Below are 15,113 nucleotides of genomic sequence, written 5' to 3' on the forward strand. Positions count from 1 at the left end.
TGTTGGTACGGCTCTGTATCTCACTGCCTGTTGGTATGGCTCTGTATCTCACTGCCTGTTGGTACGGCTCTGTGTCTCGCTGCATGTTGGTACAGCTCTATACCTCACGGCCTGTTGGTACAGCTCTGTATCTCACTGCCTGTTGGTACGGCTCTGTGTCTCGCTGCATGTTGGTACAGCTCTATACCTCACGGCCTGTTGGTACGGCACTGTATCTCACTGCCTGTTGGTACAGCTCTGTATCTCACTGCCTGTTGGTACGGCTCTGTATCTTGCGGCCGGTTGGAACGGCTCTGTATCTCACTGCCTGTTGGTATGGCTCTGTATCTCGCGGCCGGTTGGTACGGCTCTGTATCTCACTGCCTGTTGGTACGGCTCTGTATCTCACTGCCTGTTGGTACGGCTCTGTATCTCGCGGCCAGTTGGTACGGCTCTGTATCTCACTGCCTGTTGGTACGGCTCTGTATCTCACTGCCTGTTGGTACGGCTCTGTATCTCACTGCCTGTTGGTACGGCTCTGTATCTCGCGGCCAGTTGGTACGGCTCTGTATCTCACTGCCTGTTGGTACGGCTCTGTATCTCACTGCCTGTTGGTACGGCTCTGTATCTCACTGCCTGTTGGTACGGCTCTGTATCTCACTGCCTGTTGGTACGGCTCTGTATCTCGCGGCCAGTTGGTACGGCTCTGTATCTCACTGCCTGTTGGTACGGCTCTGTATCTCACTGCCTATTGGTACAGCTCTGTATCTCGTGGCCTGTTGGTACGGCTCTGTATCTTGCGGCCTGCTGACACTGAGTTTCACATGGTCATTGCCAGGTAGATGCCCTTGTGCGTGTAAATATGGTGCAACCTGACCTGCCTGGCATCTCTCCGCCTCTTCTTCCAAAAGAAATAAGGAAAAGGGGGGAATCCGCATTGGGAAACCCATTATCACAACCCAGGACACTTGGCATGAAGCCGACTAGCCATCTAGCTTTAAACATCAAGAACACAAATGTTTCAAAATGTTCAGAAATACTCTCAAAATGTTTCCATAAACCTTACTAAACAGCTCTTCCGTAACCAGAACGTCCATCAGGCCTGGACAGTCGTTTTATATGGGCGGCTGGGCGACCGAGCTCTATCCCAGCGTAAACACCAGCGTCAGTAATTCCTGCAGGGGCTTTTCCCAATCTCTTGCTGGGTATGCCCTTTCTCCGGGGCTTCTGACAAAGCTGTGGCGGGAAATCGGGGAACCCATGCGGACATTCTGCCCCCAGGGAATTGTGCGCGTGCCTACATAACCTCACTGGGACCTCAGTTTAATGGAATTAACTGCTTCTGGCGACAGTGCATAACTTGACCGGAAGACTGGCGAGTGCTAAACAGGTAGCAACCTGGTGAAACGGACTTCCGCCCAATTTTCTAATCACTTACGCCATTTTACGCCCTTGAGCCGATTGCAAAATCTACCCCCTCGTATTTTTATTTCTGGGTAGTGGGGGACCTACCTGAACAATTCCACAGCACACATTTAGCAGACGCACCTCAATATGACAGTTCTATTTCAGCGGTGGGAGTGGCAGTGCGAGTGGGACTTTCAACGCTTACCTTCAGCTTCAGCTCCACATTCTTTAGCACCATCTTGTGATCTGGATGGAACTTGATTGATGCCAGGACACTGCTCCCTGCTTCGATGCTGTTCCACTCGCAAGTCAGTGTCAGACACTTCAGAGTGCTCGGGGGACCTGAAAGCTCCCAGTCAAATTTGAAGTTAAATCTCCCATTGTTTGAGATGACAAAATGGTAGGAAATGCAGTCATTCAGTTCCACCTGTGAGCAGATTGACAACAGTACAAAAATCAGGCCACCCACCAAGTCAGTTTAATAACCCGCCGCAGCCCAGTCTGATACGTTACCTGTTGTCAGCTGGAGTGACCCGACCTTGGAAAACATGTCCTCAGAGGTTTTTAAGATGATTAAAGGAGTTGATAGAGAGAAACTATTTCCTCTGGTGGAGCTGTCCAGAACAAGGGGCAACTTTAATATTATTGCTAGGCCGTTCAGGGTTGATGTCTGGAAGTACTGCTTTACACAGAGGGTAGAGGAAATCCCTTTCAACGACTGTATCGGTGCTGTTTCCTGCTCTCACCCCGAACTGGAAAATTTAATCAACTTTACTTCCAAAGAGGTAGGCTTTAAGGAGCGTCTTAAAGGAAGAAAGAGAGGTAGAGAGGCGAAGAGGTTTAGGGAGGGAATTCCGGAGCTTAGGGCCTAGGCAGCTGAACGCACGGCCACCAATGTTGGAGTGATTGAATTGGGGATGCTCAAGAGGCCAGAACTGAAGGAGCACAGATATCTGAGGGTTGTGGGGTTGGAGGAGATTACAGAGATAGGGAGGGGTGAGGCCATGGAGAGATTTGAAAGCAAGGATGAAAATTTTAAAATTGAGGCATTGTTTAACTACTAATGTAGGTCATCGAGCACATGATGATGGGTGAACGGGACTTGATGCAATATAGGACAAGGGCAGCAGAGTTTTGGATGACCTCAAGTTTACATAGGGTAGAATGTGGGAGGCCGGCTAGGAGTGCATTGGAATAGTCAAGTCTAGATGTAACAAAGGCCTGGATGAGGGTTTCAGCAGCAGATGAGCTGAGGCAAGGGCGGAGACGGGCGATGTTATAGAGGTGGAAAAAGGCGGTCTTAGTGATGGCATGGATATGTGGTCGGAAGCTCATCTCGGGGTCAAACATGACACCAAGGTTGCGAACAGTCTGGTTTAGCCTCAGACAGTTGCCAACTACTGATATCCCACACCATTCCCAGCACCTGATATTTCTCACCATTCCCAACAACTGATATCACACACCATTCACAGCACGTGATATCCCTCACCATTTCCAGCATCTGATATCACACACCATTCCCAGCACCCAAAATCCCTCACCATTCCCAACAACTGACATTCCTCACCATGATGAGCACAAGATTCACGCCATTTTCTCAAAAAATGTGGAGGTGAGATGGATTAATAGGATTACATAGGATATACAGCACAGAAACAGACCATTTGGCCCAACCAGTCCACATTTATGCTCCACTCAAGCCTCCTCCCGTCTTTCCTCGTCTATCAGCATAACCCTCTATTCCCTTCTCCCTCATATGCTTGTCTAGCCTCCCCTTAAATGCATCTATACTATTTGCCTCAACCACTCCCTGTGGTAGCGAGTTCCACATTCTCACCACCGTCTGGATAAAGAAGTTTCTTCTGAATTCCCTATTTGATTTGTTGGTGACTATCTTATATTGATGGCCTCTAGTTATGCTCTTCCCCACAAGTGGAAACATTCTCTCTGTATCAAAACCTTTCATAATTTTAAAGACCTCTTTTAGGTCACCCCTCAGCCTTTTCTTTTCAAACGAAAAGAGACCCAGCCTGTTCATGCTTTCCTGATAGGTATACGCTCGCATTTCTGATATCATCCTTGTAAATCTTCTCTGCACCCTCTCCAGTGCCTCTATATCCTTTTTATAATATGGCGACCAGAATTGTACGCAGTACTCCAAGTGTGGTCTAACCAAGGTTCAATACAGGTTTAGCATAACTTCACTACTTTTCAATTCTATCCCTCTAGAAATAAACCCTAGTGCTTGGTTTGCTTTTTTTATGGCCTTGTTAACCTGGTGTCGCTACTTTTAGCGATTTGTACTCCGAGATCCCTTTGCTCATCTACCTCATCCAGACTTGCACCCTCCAAGTAATGTGACCTCCCTATTCTCCCTACCAAAATGTAATATCTCACATTTATCTGTGTTGAAATTCATTTGCCAAATATAAGCCACAAGATGCTTATTCTTTTGGAATAAACAATATCAATACTACTGGTGTAGGGAGCTCACAATATTAAAAAATCACACGCACACAGACACACACACACACACACACACACACACACATGTGAATCATTACTTCACTCTGTGTTCTAGATTTAAGAAGACAATTCAGTCACTTAAAAAGCTCGACACAACCCAGCACAATGTAGTTACTTATTCAACAGCCCATCCTCAACCCTAAACATTCACTCCCTCCACCACCGGCACAACGTGGCTGCAGTGCATAATATCTACAGGATGCACTGCAGCAACTTGCCAAAGCTTCTTCGGCAGCACCTCCGAAAACCACGACCTCTACCACCTAGAAGGACAAGGGCAGCAGATGCATAGGAACACCACCACCTCCAAGTTCCCCTCTGAGTCACACACCAGCCTGACTTGGTCAAACTTCTGGAACTCCCTACCTAACAGCACTATGGGAGCACCTTGCCAACAACAACTGCAGCGATTCAAGAAGGTGACTCGCCACCACCTTCTCAAGGACAATTAGGGATGGGCAATAAATGCCAGCCTTCCTTGCCAGCAACGCCACATCCTGAGAATAATTTTTTTTTTTTAAACGTCATCTATCTTCTCTGAATGATTAGCAGCCAAAGGCCAACATTATGGTTCTCCAGCAAGCAGTGAACACTAGACTAACATTAGTATGAGAAAGAAAGATGAGGGGCCAAGGCTCACAGTGCAGCACACCACCCGTGCACCGTGGATGACACTAGTGGGAGAGAAGGCAAGTTAATCAGGACACAGTGACTAGGTGACACCCAGTTTGGGTTTTTCAAGCTTGTAGGAAGAAAGAAAGACTGAGGGAGGGGAGGAGTTCCACAATCGTACATTCTGGGAAGGAATGAGTTGAGAGGGAGATGGTGCAATGAGTTTTCAAAGCAGTGAGGTGGCCGCTAGCAGGAAGAGCAGGTGGAGCTGAGGAAAAATGAGAAAAGGCTTGCAGAAGTAGCTGCCATAATAATATTAATAAAACAGAGAGAGAGTATAAAGGAAGTCACAGAGAGAGAAATGAGTGATGCTATAGGTGATACAGGTAGTACCTGTCACAGGAAAATGTTTCCTTGCGCAGAGTATAAAAAAGCTGTTGGGACAGGCGCTTGGATCACACCATTATTTATTCTGCAGTCATCGTCCAGTACTAACCTCTCTGAAGCAGATCTCATTGATACTGTGTTGACTGAGTTCAGTCACTGTCCCATCACCAGCTTCACAGGTCACTGCAGTGTTCATGCAGTATCCATGCATCTTGACATTTAAGATCAAAGGTGCGGTCTTTGTCTTCACATCACACACAACATTCAAGTTCGTCTTTCCCTCAGTGATTGCAGTACAGGTGAAGACAATGGGCACACTGTGAGTGAAACACATGAATATAAGAAGGATGGACATTATGCACTTCCACAGACCATGTACGGTTCACTGTCAGGTTACAGACTGTGTACAGTTCACAGTCAGACTACAGACTGTGTACAGTTCACTGTCGGACTACAGACTGTGTACAGTTCACTGTCGGACTACAGACTGTGTACAGTTCACTGTCAGATTACAGACTGTGTACAGCTCACTGTCAGACTACAGACTGTGTACAGTTCACTGTCAGACTACAGACTGTCTACAGTTCACTGTCAGACTACAGACTGTGTACAGTTCACCGTCAGACTACAGACTGTGTACAGTTCACCGTCAGACTACAGACTGTGTACAGTTCACCGTCAGACTACAGACTGTGTACAGTTCACCGTCAGACTACAGACTGTGTACAGTTCACTGTCAGATTACAGACTGTGTACAGCTCACTGTCAGACTACAGACTGTGTACAGTTCACTGTCAGACTACAGACTGTGTACAGTTCACCGTCAGACTACAGACCATGTACAGTTCACAGTCAGACTACAGATCGTGTATCGTTCACTGTCTGGTTAGAGACTGTGTAGTTGACAGTCAGACTACAGACTGTGTACAGTTCACCGTCAGACTACAGACTGTGTACAGTTCACTGTCAGACTACAGACTGTGTACAGTTCACTGTCAGACTACAGACTGTCTACAGTTCACTGTCAGACTACAGACTGTCTACAGTTCACCGTCAGACTACAGACTGTGTACAGTTCACCGTCAGACTACAGACTGTGTACAGTTCACCGTCAGACTACAGACTGTGTACAGTTCACCGTCAGACTACAGACTGTGTACAGTTCACTGTCAGACTACAGACTGTCTACAGTTCACTGTCAGACTACAGACTGTCTACAGTTCAGTCAGACTACAGACCATGTACAGTTCAGTCAGACTATAGACTGTGTACAGCTCACTGTCAGACTACAGACTGTGTACAGTTCACTGTCAGACTACAGACTGTGTACAGTTCACCGTCAGACTACAGACTGTGTACAGCTCACTGTCAGACTGCAGACTATGTACAGTTCACTGTCAGACTACAGACTATGTACAGTTCACTGTCAGATTACAGACTGTGTACAGTTCACTGTCAGACTACAGACTATGTACAGTTCACCGTCAGACTACAGACCATGTACAGTTCACTGTCGGACTACAGACTGTGTACAGTTCACCGTCAGACTACAGACTGTGTACAGTTCACTGTCAGGTTACAGACTGTGTACAGTTCACTGTCAGACTACAGACTATGTACAGTTCACTGTCAGACTACAGACTGTCTACAGTTCAGTCAGACTACAGACCATGTACAGTTCAGTCAGACTACAGACTGTGTACAGTTCACTGTCAGGTTACAGACTGTCTACAGTTCACTGTCAGACTACAGACTATGTACAGTTCACTGTCAGACTACAGACTGTGTACAGTTCACAGTCAGACTACAGATCGTGTATCGTTCACTGTCTGGTTACAGACTGGGTACAGTTCAGTCTGATCTGCTCCCCCTCTGCTGACGTTACTTCGCCCCAAGTGTGGCGGGAACCCCGTTTTGTTCTGCGGAAATTCCCAGTTAGGTTCCAGCTCCTGCTTGTTGGAAAATGTGCACGTGGATGGGGAGGTTAGGAAAAGGCTTGGCTTTGATGCCCTCTCTGGTTGACCAGCCTGTCATCATTCATGCTCTAAGCTTAATCATTCATGAAGAATGGGAACTGGGGTGAGGTACTGGCCGGGTGGCGGTTGCAGAGAATTGTATCCCACCTAGAGATAGCATCATCAGGAAGGGAGGGTGAACAATTGGAACTCTACGTATTCATAGAAAGTTAAATCTTTCTCAGTACTGAGGGTGAACATTTCATTGAAGTGCTGCCAAATGTTCCCCTGTGTACAGCTCCAAGTTCCGTTGTGTCAATGGTGGGCTTAGCTCAGATGGGAGAGCGTGCCACTTGGAAAAGAAAGCAAGGTCCCTCAAACAGCAATGAGATATATGACCAGAGAATTTAGATGTTGGTTGAGGAATAATTATTGGCCAGGACACCAGTGAGAACACCCATGCTCGTCTTCAAAGCTGTGCCTTGGGATCTGTTCTGGTGCTTCCAACAGTGCAGCACTCCCTCAGTACCGCACAGGAGCGTCACCCTGGATTATGTGCTCAAGTCTCCGAAGCGAAACATGAACCCACAACCTTGTGACTCAGAAGTGAGAGTGCTACCACTGAACTAATGATTACACCTAGCTAAGGAAGGTTCTCGGCCTCAAGTTATGCACTGCTGGAATCTGAAGGTGGGTAATATGAATGGGGGAGGGTGGGAGATCGAGGCTCCATTGGGAGCACTGGCCCAATGTCATCATGGAAAGTTGCCAAAGAATTCTCCCGATCAAGGCTAAGAAAACAAAACTTACCGTCGTCCCAAACAACAGGATACTATCCTGTAGAGGCCAACAAACTTGAGTATTTCTATCTTAGCCACAGAACTGAATAAGTTCAGATAAACCCAGATGTTCATGGGCACAGCTAATGATGGTTGACAGGGTTAACAGTAGTGCAATGGGATTAATTGGGCTGTGTTGGGAGTGTGAATCCTGGCTGATTTTCATACCTGCTGTGAGGGAGAACAACGCCCTTCATTGGCTCCACAATGAGTTTGCAAACATATCCCTCCACGTGCAGCGTGTCCTCTCTGAACTGGAAGCTGAAGGGTCTCGCTTCGTTATTAATCATGTGCACGGTCTTACATGTACTGTGGCCTGCGGGTAACACAAGGAACAGAGTTGGAGATGCCAGTTGACATCTTTCGTGACCCAGAGGAGAGCCACGACATTGAAGCTGCTTTGTGAAGGGCACAGGTTCTGGTTTGAGAAGTGTTTAATCTTCAGTGAAGTCACATAATATATGTATATATACACCACGTGCTAAATACTTCCAGCACTTTGCATAAAAGATCACCTATTTTGGATATTCCGGTGTTGCCTATGGAATAAATGTTTCACTTTACTGCACCGATGTTAATATTCATAATCTGTTTGCTATCTATGTATTATTTAGTGAGCTGCTTGCCATACTCCATTTTATTGAATTCCTCTCCTTTTAAGATAATTTTTTCTTGCCTTCCTATTTCCTTCGTTTTCCCCATCCTGTGTACCAACCCCTGGTTAAGAGGACAAGCTGTAGAACTGCTCACAGGCCAGTACCAACATCACTGAGTCAGATGCTGGGAGTCAGGGGAGTCACATACCCCAGCTCACCCTCACTGTGGGACGTGCCAGGTCTCCATTCACACCGCCACATGGGGCAGTTTCCTGCTTTTGTTGCAGATGCTTCTTCACCACTAAAACTAACCCCTGATAAAGTTCAAGTCCTTCTACGACTTGGATCCCATTCCAAAATCTGGGGAGGATCTTCCTGCATCTCTCTCCGCGGAGCCCCTGGTTAACACCTCAGTTCAAACAATCTAGCCCACAAGGGGCACTGGTTTTTTAAAAAAAGCTTCAGTACAGCAACACTAATAGAGGCTGTAACGCCAGGGGTACCAAACACATACCTAACAGCATGAATTTGTAGTTGATATGGGAGTAGTCGAGGGAGACTGCTGGCTCGGCCGTACTGCCACAAAACAGGAACGGCACGGTGATATTTTGCTCTGGAACATGGAAGCTCCAGAATGATTCAGTGATGTCCAGCTGCTGAGGCACAAACTCAAAGGTAACCTGAGGAAAGAGAGAAATGTTAAAGTGAGATTCGGAGTGATGTGTTTGGGCTGATACTGGGCACTGCTAGAACCCATTCTTATGCCAACAACCGCACCACTTCAAAAAACATCATTCTTCAGGTTTTGAAGATAAAAGTGGAAGAAAAAAGACATATAAAATGTTTTTAAAGGGGATCTAAAGCCAGTCAAGTCATTTCTTTGCTGATATTAACCATCGTTCTCTCCACTTAGGTGACTGATTCTCATTCCTGTGGCACAGCACATTACACCCACTCAGAACGGCCAAAAATAAATCGATTATTGCACAGTTCACTGAGATTGTTGTAGATTACGTCCAAGCCACTGCAGAGATTTTAATATTACATTACATAGAAAAATGCCATTTTACACATTACAGCCTAGTTTGTAATTATCACAATTAGTCATTTTGAGAGTTTTCATTAACTTGACCCTGGCTGTGATGTGGGCTGATATTGGCCCAATTTGTGATCTAGGTTTGCTAAACAGCAAGTCTGGAGTAGCACAATTAGGTTCATTCAAAGACTAGCGATAACTTCAATCAGTGGTAAGTCTGTACAATGGGTTTCATTAACAAAAATATTCGATTCGAGCTCCCCCTGGTGGCTGATTTGGTAAGTGCATGGTGTAATGTGGAATTAAACCACGCAGGTAGGGCAGGTGCCAGGTTCAGTCCCAGGTTTGGGCTGATTTAGCTAATCTCAGTCAGCGAGGCAGTAATTGGCATCAGCGCTCCTGCATTGGATTCCTGCTTCTGATCATCAGTCAGTGACCTCTGCTCTCGAAGGTACCTTTGCTGGGACAACCCTCCAGTTTCTCTGTTTTCCAGGTGTGACCCTGGACTGAGATCAGTTGTGGTGCCCCGGATTGTACCCCAGCTGAGATCAGCTGAGCTTCACACATTCTGGACATCAAATCTGGGACTTAGCTGTATGGTTCCGTACCAGTGGAGGTGCTGAGCCATTAGGGCAGCTCAGCTTGTTTTCCAATTGATAAGTTAGTCAACACCTATAAATGGGACAAGCACAAATTCCACTTCTGTTGACCAGACCATGCGTGTCAACAAAACTGACGTCTCTAACATACTGAGCTTGATTGCTCGTCTCCGCCCCTGCCTCGCACCATCTGCTGCTGAAATCCTCATCCATGCTTTTGTTACCTCCAGACTCGACTATCCCAATAATCTCCTTGCTGGCCTTCTATCTTCCACCCTTCATAAACTCCAACTCATCCAAAGCTCCACTGTCCGTATCCTAACTCCTGTTCACCCATCGCTGACCTACATTGGCTCCCGATCCTGCAGCACCTGATTTAAAATTTCTCATCCTTGTGTTCAAATCCCTCTATGGCCTCTCCCCTCCCTATCTCTGTAACCTCCTCCAGCCCTACAACCCTCCAGGATCTCTGCACTCCTCCAGTTCTGGCCTCTTGCCCATTCCTGATTTCCATTGCCCCCCCCCCCCCACATGACGCCTGTCCTAATATCTCTTTATGTGGCTGAGTGTCAAATTTTGTCTGATTTATGCACCGGTGAAGCGCCTTGGGACGTTTTACTACACTAAAGACGCTAAGTAAATACAAGTTGTGCACTCTGAACTAACCTCGGCCTTCTTCCCTGCTGAGATATGTCCCTTTTCTGTCAGGCAGTAGAACATTGGCTGCATCCATACATCCGGTGCACTCTCATATACCCACTGGAAGGAGTAGTCAGCATTTGTTGGATTCAGTATGTAGAAGGATCTAAGGAAAGTAAGGAGATATTTGTTCCATGCAGAGCAGCTGTTACCGTGACCATCTGCAGTGGATCCGATGCTTGCATTATCCCCTTTTCGTGTGATATACAATATAATTCACCACAAATATAATCAAAGACATTTCATTAGACCCAATTCACCCTGCCAATAAATTAGTGATGCAGCTGAAGTTACACCTTAAACAGATGGTAAAAAGAGGAGACTGGGTGACACAATGGGCTCGATACTGGCCTTTCACCCCTGGGGAGTCAGGTTCTACCCCAACCCAGAGATACAGCATGGTTGATGTGGGAAATGGGAAGATAACACGCCCAGTGCAGAAGGAGATCCTGATGTGGGAGTGGTCGATGCTGACACTGGGTGCCTGTAAGGAAAAGTGATCCATTCCCCAGCGCTACCGTAATGAGTATTACATTCACCCACAAAAAGGTAAAACAAGAAATAAAAACAAAGGTAAAACAAGAGCTGGGGATGCATATAAATGAGTGAACTGCAACAGTCGTTAGGCAATGGTTGAGTATCCAAAGTGAAGACTGTCACCCCAATCTGCCACCCAGAGCTCGAGTGTTTTAGGTACAAAGACCACAAATACTAGAAATACAAAATAAAAACAGAATGTGCTGGAGATACACAATAGGTCACTCAGCATCTGAGAGAAATAGTTACACCATTTGCCACCACACCCAAATCATTAACTTATCTTTCTCTTCCAGATAGTGCCTGACCTGCTGTGCATTTTCTGTTGTTTGTTTCCAGAATTTATTTCTATAGAGTGTATTTTCACCCTCACAAGTTAATGTGCTTAGTGCTAATTATCTGGCACATTTTAAGGATGTGTGTGAAAAGAGGAACAGTTTCAGAGAATCAAGCTGGCGTTTGTTTTCAGTTGAAGAGCAATTATTCCTCGACTTGTGGTAGTTTTAAACAGTGCGTAAAGCTTCCCTCAGGAATTCTGCGAGGGCCTTTCAAGTTGGTGCAAAATGTCGAGTCATGAACATGGAGGTCTGAATTCGTTGTCAGTAACATTCTTGTCACGATCTTGGAGATCATTGGAAATGTGCAGGATGGACAGATCCTGGCACACAATAGGACTGCAAGTACTGAGCCCAGGTGCAAGAGGCTAGTTTTCTCTGCAGAGTGTCAAACACAGGGGCCCAGAAATTCGGCCGCACCCATTTTTGGGCACACAGGGGGCACACAGGTACGTTCCCTGCACCTGAATGGTGAGGCCTGAGGCTCCCCAGGTCTTGGGCCTAGGACCTCATTACAGTATAACGGAGTTAGCAAAGCGCAACAGTCCACAGGCAAAGAGTAGTGAAAAATTGGGGACTGCAGCAGAGGAGAGCGGGGGTCGAAGATCGGGGGTCGTGAGCGAGAGAGATCGGTGGTTGGGGCCGGCGGTGATGTGGGATGGGGTAGCGGCAGCGACTGATTGCTTTAATGTGGGCTCGGCAGGAGAATCCCTGCTCCTCCTGGCTCCACATTCAGGTAAGTTACTTACCTTCTTGGTTGGGCCTAGCTGGCAAACCCTAGGCCTGGTTTCCCCGAGTCAAGCTGGCACTGGCACGGGCTGCCTCAGGGCAAAGCAATCTTGGAGAGGGGCCTCAAAAAGTTATCAGGCCTCTTATTTGCATATGCAAAGGGATATCGCCTGCTTCAGGTGTGGGTAAAGGACACCTGTTGTTTGTCCTTACTCAATGTGGCAGTCAGAACACTTTCAGACGGAAATATGCGCACGCTTTTTGCCTGCCATATTGAGAAAATGGACACTGTGTGTACCAATTTCTACGCCAGGTTACAATATCTCATCAGAAAGTGCAAGCATATCAGTTACTGTTATTAACATCAGAGATTACTGGCGTTAACAACAATAACAGCGATGCTTGCACTTTCTCGAGCATTCCCTTTCTTGTCAGCTATTCCAGCCACCGTCACCTCTGGTTTGGCCAGTCCAGTTTAGGTGTGGTCACTAAGCCAAGGTGCTGAACGTTTGTAATGAAATAGACCTCGTGCCTTATAGGGAAAATATAGGGGGACAACAAGCTGTCACAATGAAGCAATAATCCCCATTAAGCTTTCCTGACTGTTTTATTTTATTTTATTTTTTCTCTCGGCCTGAATGGGTTTTTTCTCCTCTACCCTTTGGTCGCCCCATGCTGAGGGGCCGTGAGGGGTCATTCAATCCCAGGCTTCCATCAATGAAAATCAGCCTCAGAGGTGTACCAGAAGTGACCGAAGATGACTTGTCTCGCCAAATACTCCCTCCCTCTATTTGGGAAAGCAGCTGGCCTTCAAAAAATAATTTTACTTTAATTAAAGCATCTTCTGAGGGAAGGATAGAATACATACTAATTTAAAATCAAAATCAAAATATGATTCATTTATGATCTGGAAGGGGAGAGGGGATGTTCAGTGCTTTTTTCTTATTACTGGCAGATGGCAGTGCAGCTACACAGTTGTATGTTGAATCTTGAATAGAATCAAAAAAGAGATTTGACATGCTGGAGATCATGCGATGAAGAAATCCATTCATCTCAGTTTATCTCACCCACACAAAATGAAACCATATTCACCCTATCACAGCACCCAACTGTTCCCGAAATGATACCAGGGTTCCTGCCTTCACTGCCCTACCCAGGAGTCCATCACTCCGAGCATGAGCAACTTCCTGCCGTTAGTCCTACATTTGTCTGTTCTTCCAACCAGAAACAGCGCTGAAAGCAGAACCTAAAAGGAAGTGAATAAATATTTGAAAAAGAAAAATTTAAAAGGTTCTGGGGAATGGACGGGGGAATAGAACTAAGGAGAGAACGCTGTCAGAGAGAGAGCACACGTGTGTGTTGGGGTGAATGGGCCTAGGACGGGGGAATGGGACTGAGGAGAGAGTGCTGTCAGAGAGAGGGTAGAGGTGTGATGGGCCGAATGGGCCTCGGGCGGGGGAATGGGACTGAGGAGAGAGTGCTGTCAGACAGAGGGTAGAGGTGTGATGGGCCGAATGGGCCTCGGGCGGGGGAATGGGACTGAGGAGAGAGTGCTGTCAGAGAGAGGGTAGAGGTGTGATGGGCCGAATGGGCCAAGGCGGGGGAATGGGACTGAGGAGAGAGTGCTGTCAGAGAGAGGGTAGAGGTGTGATGGGCCGAATGGGCCTCGGGCAGGGGAATGGGACTGAGGAGAGAGTGCTGTCAGAGAGAGGGTAGAGGTGTGATGGGCCGAATGGGCCTCGGGCGGGGGAATGGGACTGAGGAGAGAGTGCTGTCAGAGAGAGGGTAGAGGTGTGATGGGCCGAATGGGCCAAGGCGGGGGAATGGGACTGAGGAGAGAGTGCTGTCAGAGAGAGGGTAGAGGTGTGATGGGCCGAATGGGCCTCGGGCGGGGGAATGGGACTGAGGAGAGAGTGCTGTCAGAGAGAGGGTAGAGGTGCGATGGGCCGAATGGGCCAAGGCGGGGGAATGGGACTGAGGAGAGAGTGCTGTCAGACAGAGGGTAGAGGTGTGATGGGCCGAATGGGCCAAGGCGGGGGAATGGGACTGAGGAGAGAGCGCTGTCAGAGAGAGGGTAGAGGTGTGATGGGCCGAATGGGCCTCGGGCGGGGGAATGGGACTGAGGAGAGAGTGCTGTCAGACAGAGGGTAGAGGTGTGATGGGCCGAATGGGCCAAGGCGGGGGAATGGGACTGAGGAGAGAGTGCTGTCAGAGAGAGGGTAGAGGTGTGATGGGCCGAATGGGCCTCGGGCGGGGGAATGGGACTGAGGAGAGAGTGCTGTCAGACAGAGGGTAGAGGTGCGATGGGCCGAATGGGCCTAGGGCAGGAGAATGGGACTGAGGAGAGAGTGCTGTCAGAGAGAGGGTAGAGGTGTGATGGGCCGAATGGGCCTAGGGCGGGGGAATGGGACTGAGGAGAGAGCGCTGTCAGAGAGAGGGTAGAGGTGCAGTGGGGTGAATGGGCCAAGGCGGGGGAATGGGACTGAGGAGAGAGAGGGTAGAGGTGCGATGGGGTGAGTGGGCCTAGGGCGGGGGAATGGGACTGAGGAGAGAGCACTGTCAGAGAGAGGGTACAGGTGCGATGGGGTGAATGGGCCTAGGGCGGGGGAATGGTGTTGTGTATGTCCCTTTAAGGGAATAACTGGTCTCAGACTGCAGTACCGGCAGTGACCACCCCTGTATAAAAAGCCCTAGCGGGCTTCTGTAGTTTCAGTTTCCAGGTTGTCTCCATTCAGTAAAGACTTGTTAAACCAACTCCTGCATTCCGTGTCTCCATTAACACACGGATATAATACTGGCGACGAGTAAGAAACGAACTTACCTGCAACTCGGCAGCACCTCAGACGACGTTATTGAAGGTCGAAGCCAGAAGAA

General features: G+C 47.7%; 1 protein-coding gene across 1 annotated transcript in view; it reads right to left on the bottom strand.

The window, feature by feature from the left end:
• Positions 1 to 1,528: 1,528 nt before the first annotated feature.
• Positions 1,529 to 15,113, bottom strand: part of LOC147122783 (axonemal central pair apparatus protein HYDIN-like) — a 239,763-nt gene continuing 226,178 nt past the window's right edge. The window contains exons 12-16 of the mRNA XM_085963935.1: positions 10,606 to 10,744; positions 8,819 to 8,984; positions 7,877 to 8,024; positions 5,024 to 5,231; positions 1,529 to 1,813 (exon numbers count right to left, since the gene is read on the bottom strand). Coding sequence (XP_085820061.1) covers positions 1,529 to 1,813; positions 5,024 to 5,231; positions 7,877 to 8,024; positions 8,819 to 8,984; positions 10,606 to 10,744 — 946 coding nt within the window. The remainder of the gene's footprint in view (positions 1,814 to 5,023; positions 5,232 to 7,876; positions 8,025 to 8,818; positions 8,985 to 10,605; positions 10,745 to 15,113) is intronic.

This window comes from Somniosus microcephalus, chromosome 2 (genome assembly GCF_052327205.1).
Source record: "Somniosus microcephalus isolate GS21.2 chromosome 2, FLI_Smic_1.0, whole genome shotgun sequence".
Classification (NCBI taxonomy): domain Eukaryota; kingdom Metazoa; phylum Chordata; class Chondrichthyes; order Squaliformes; family Somniosidae; genus Somniosus; species Somniosus microcephalus.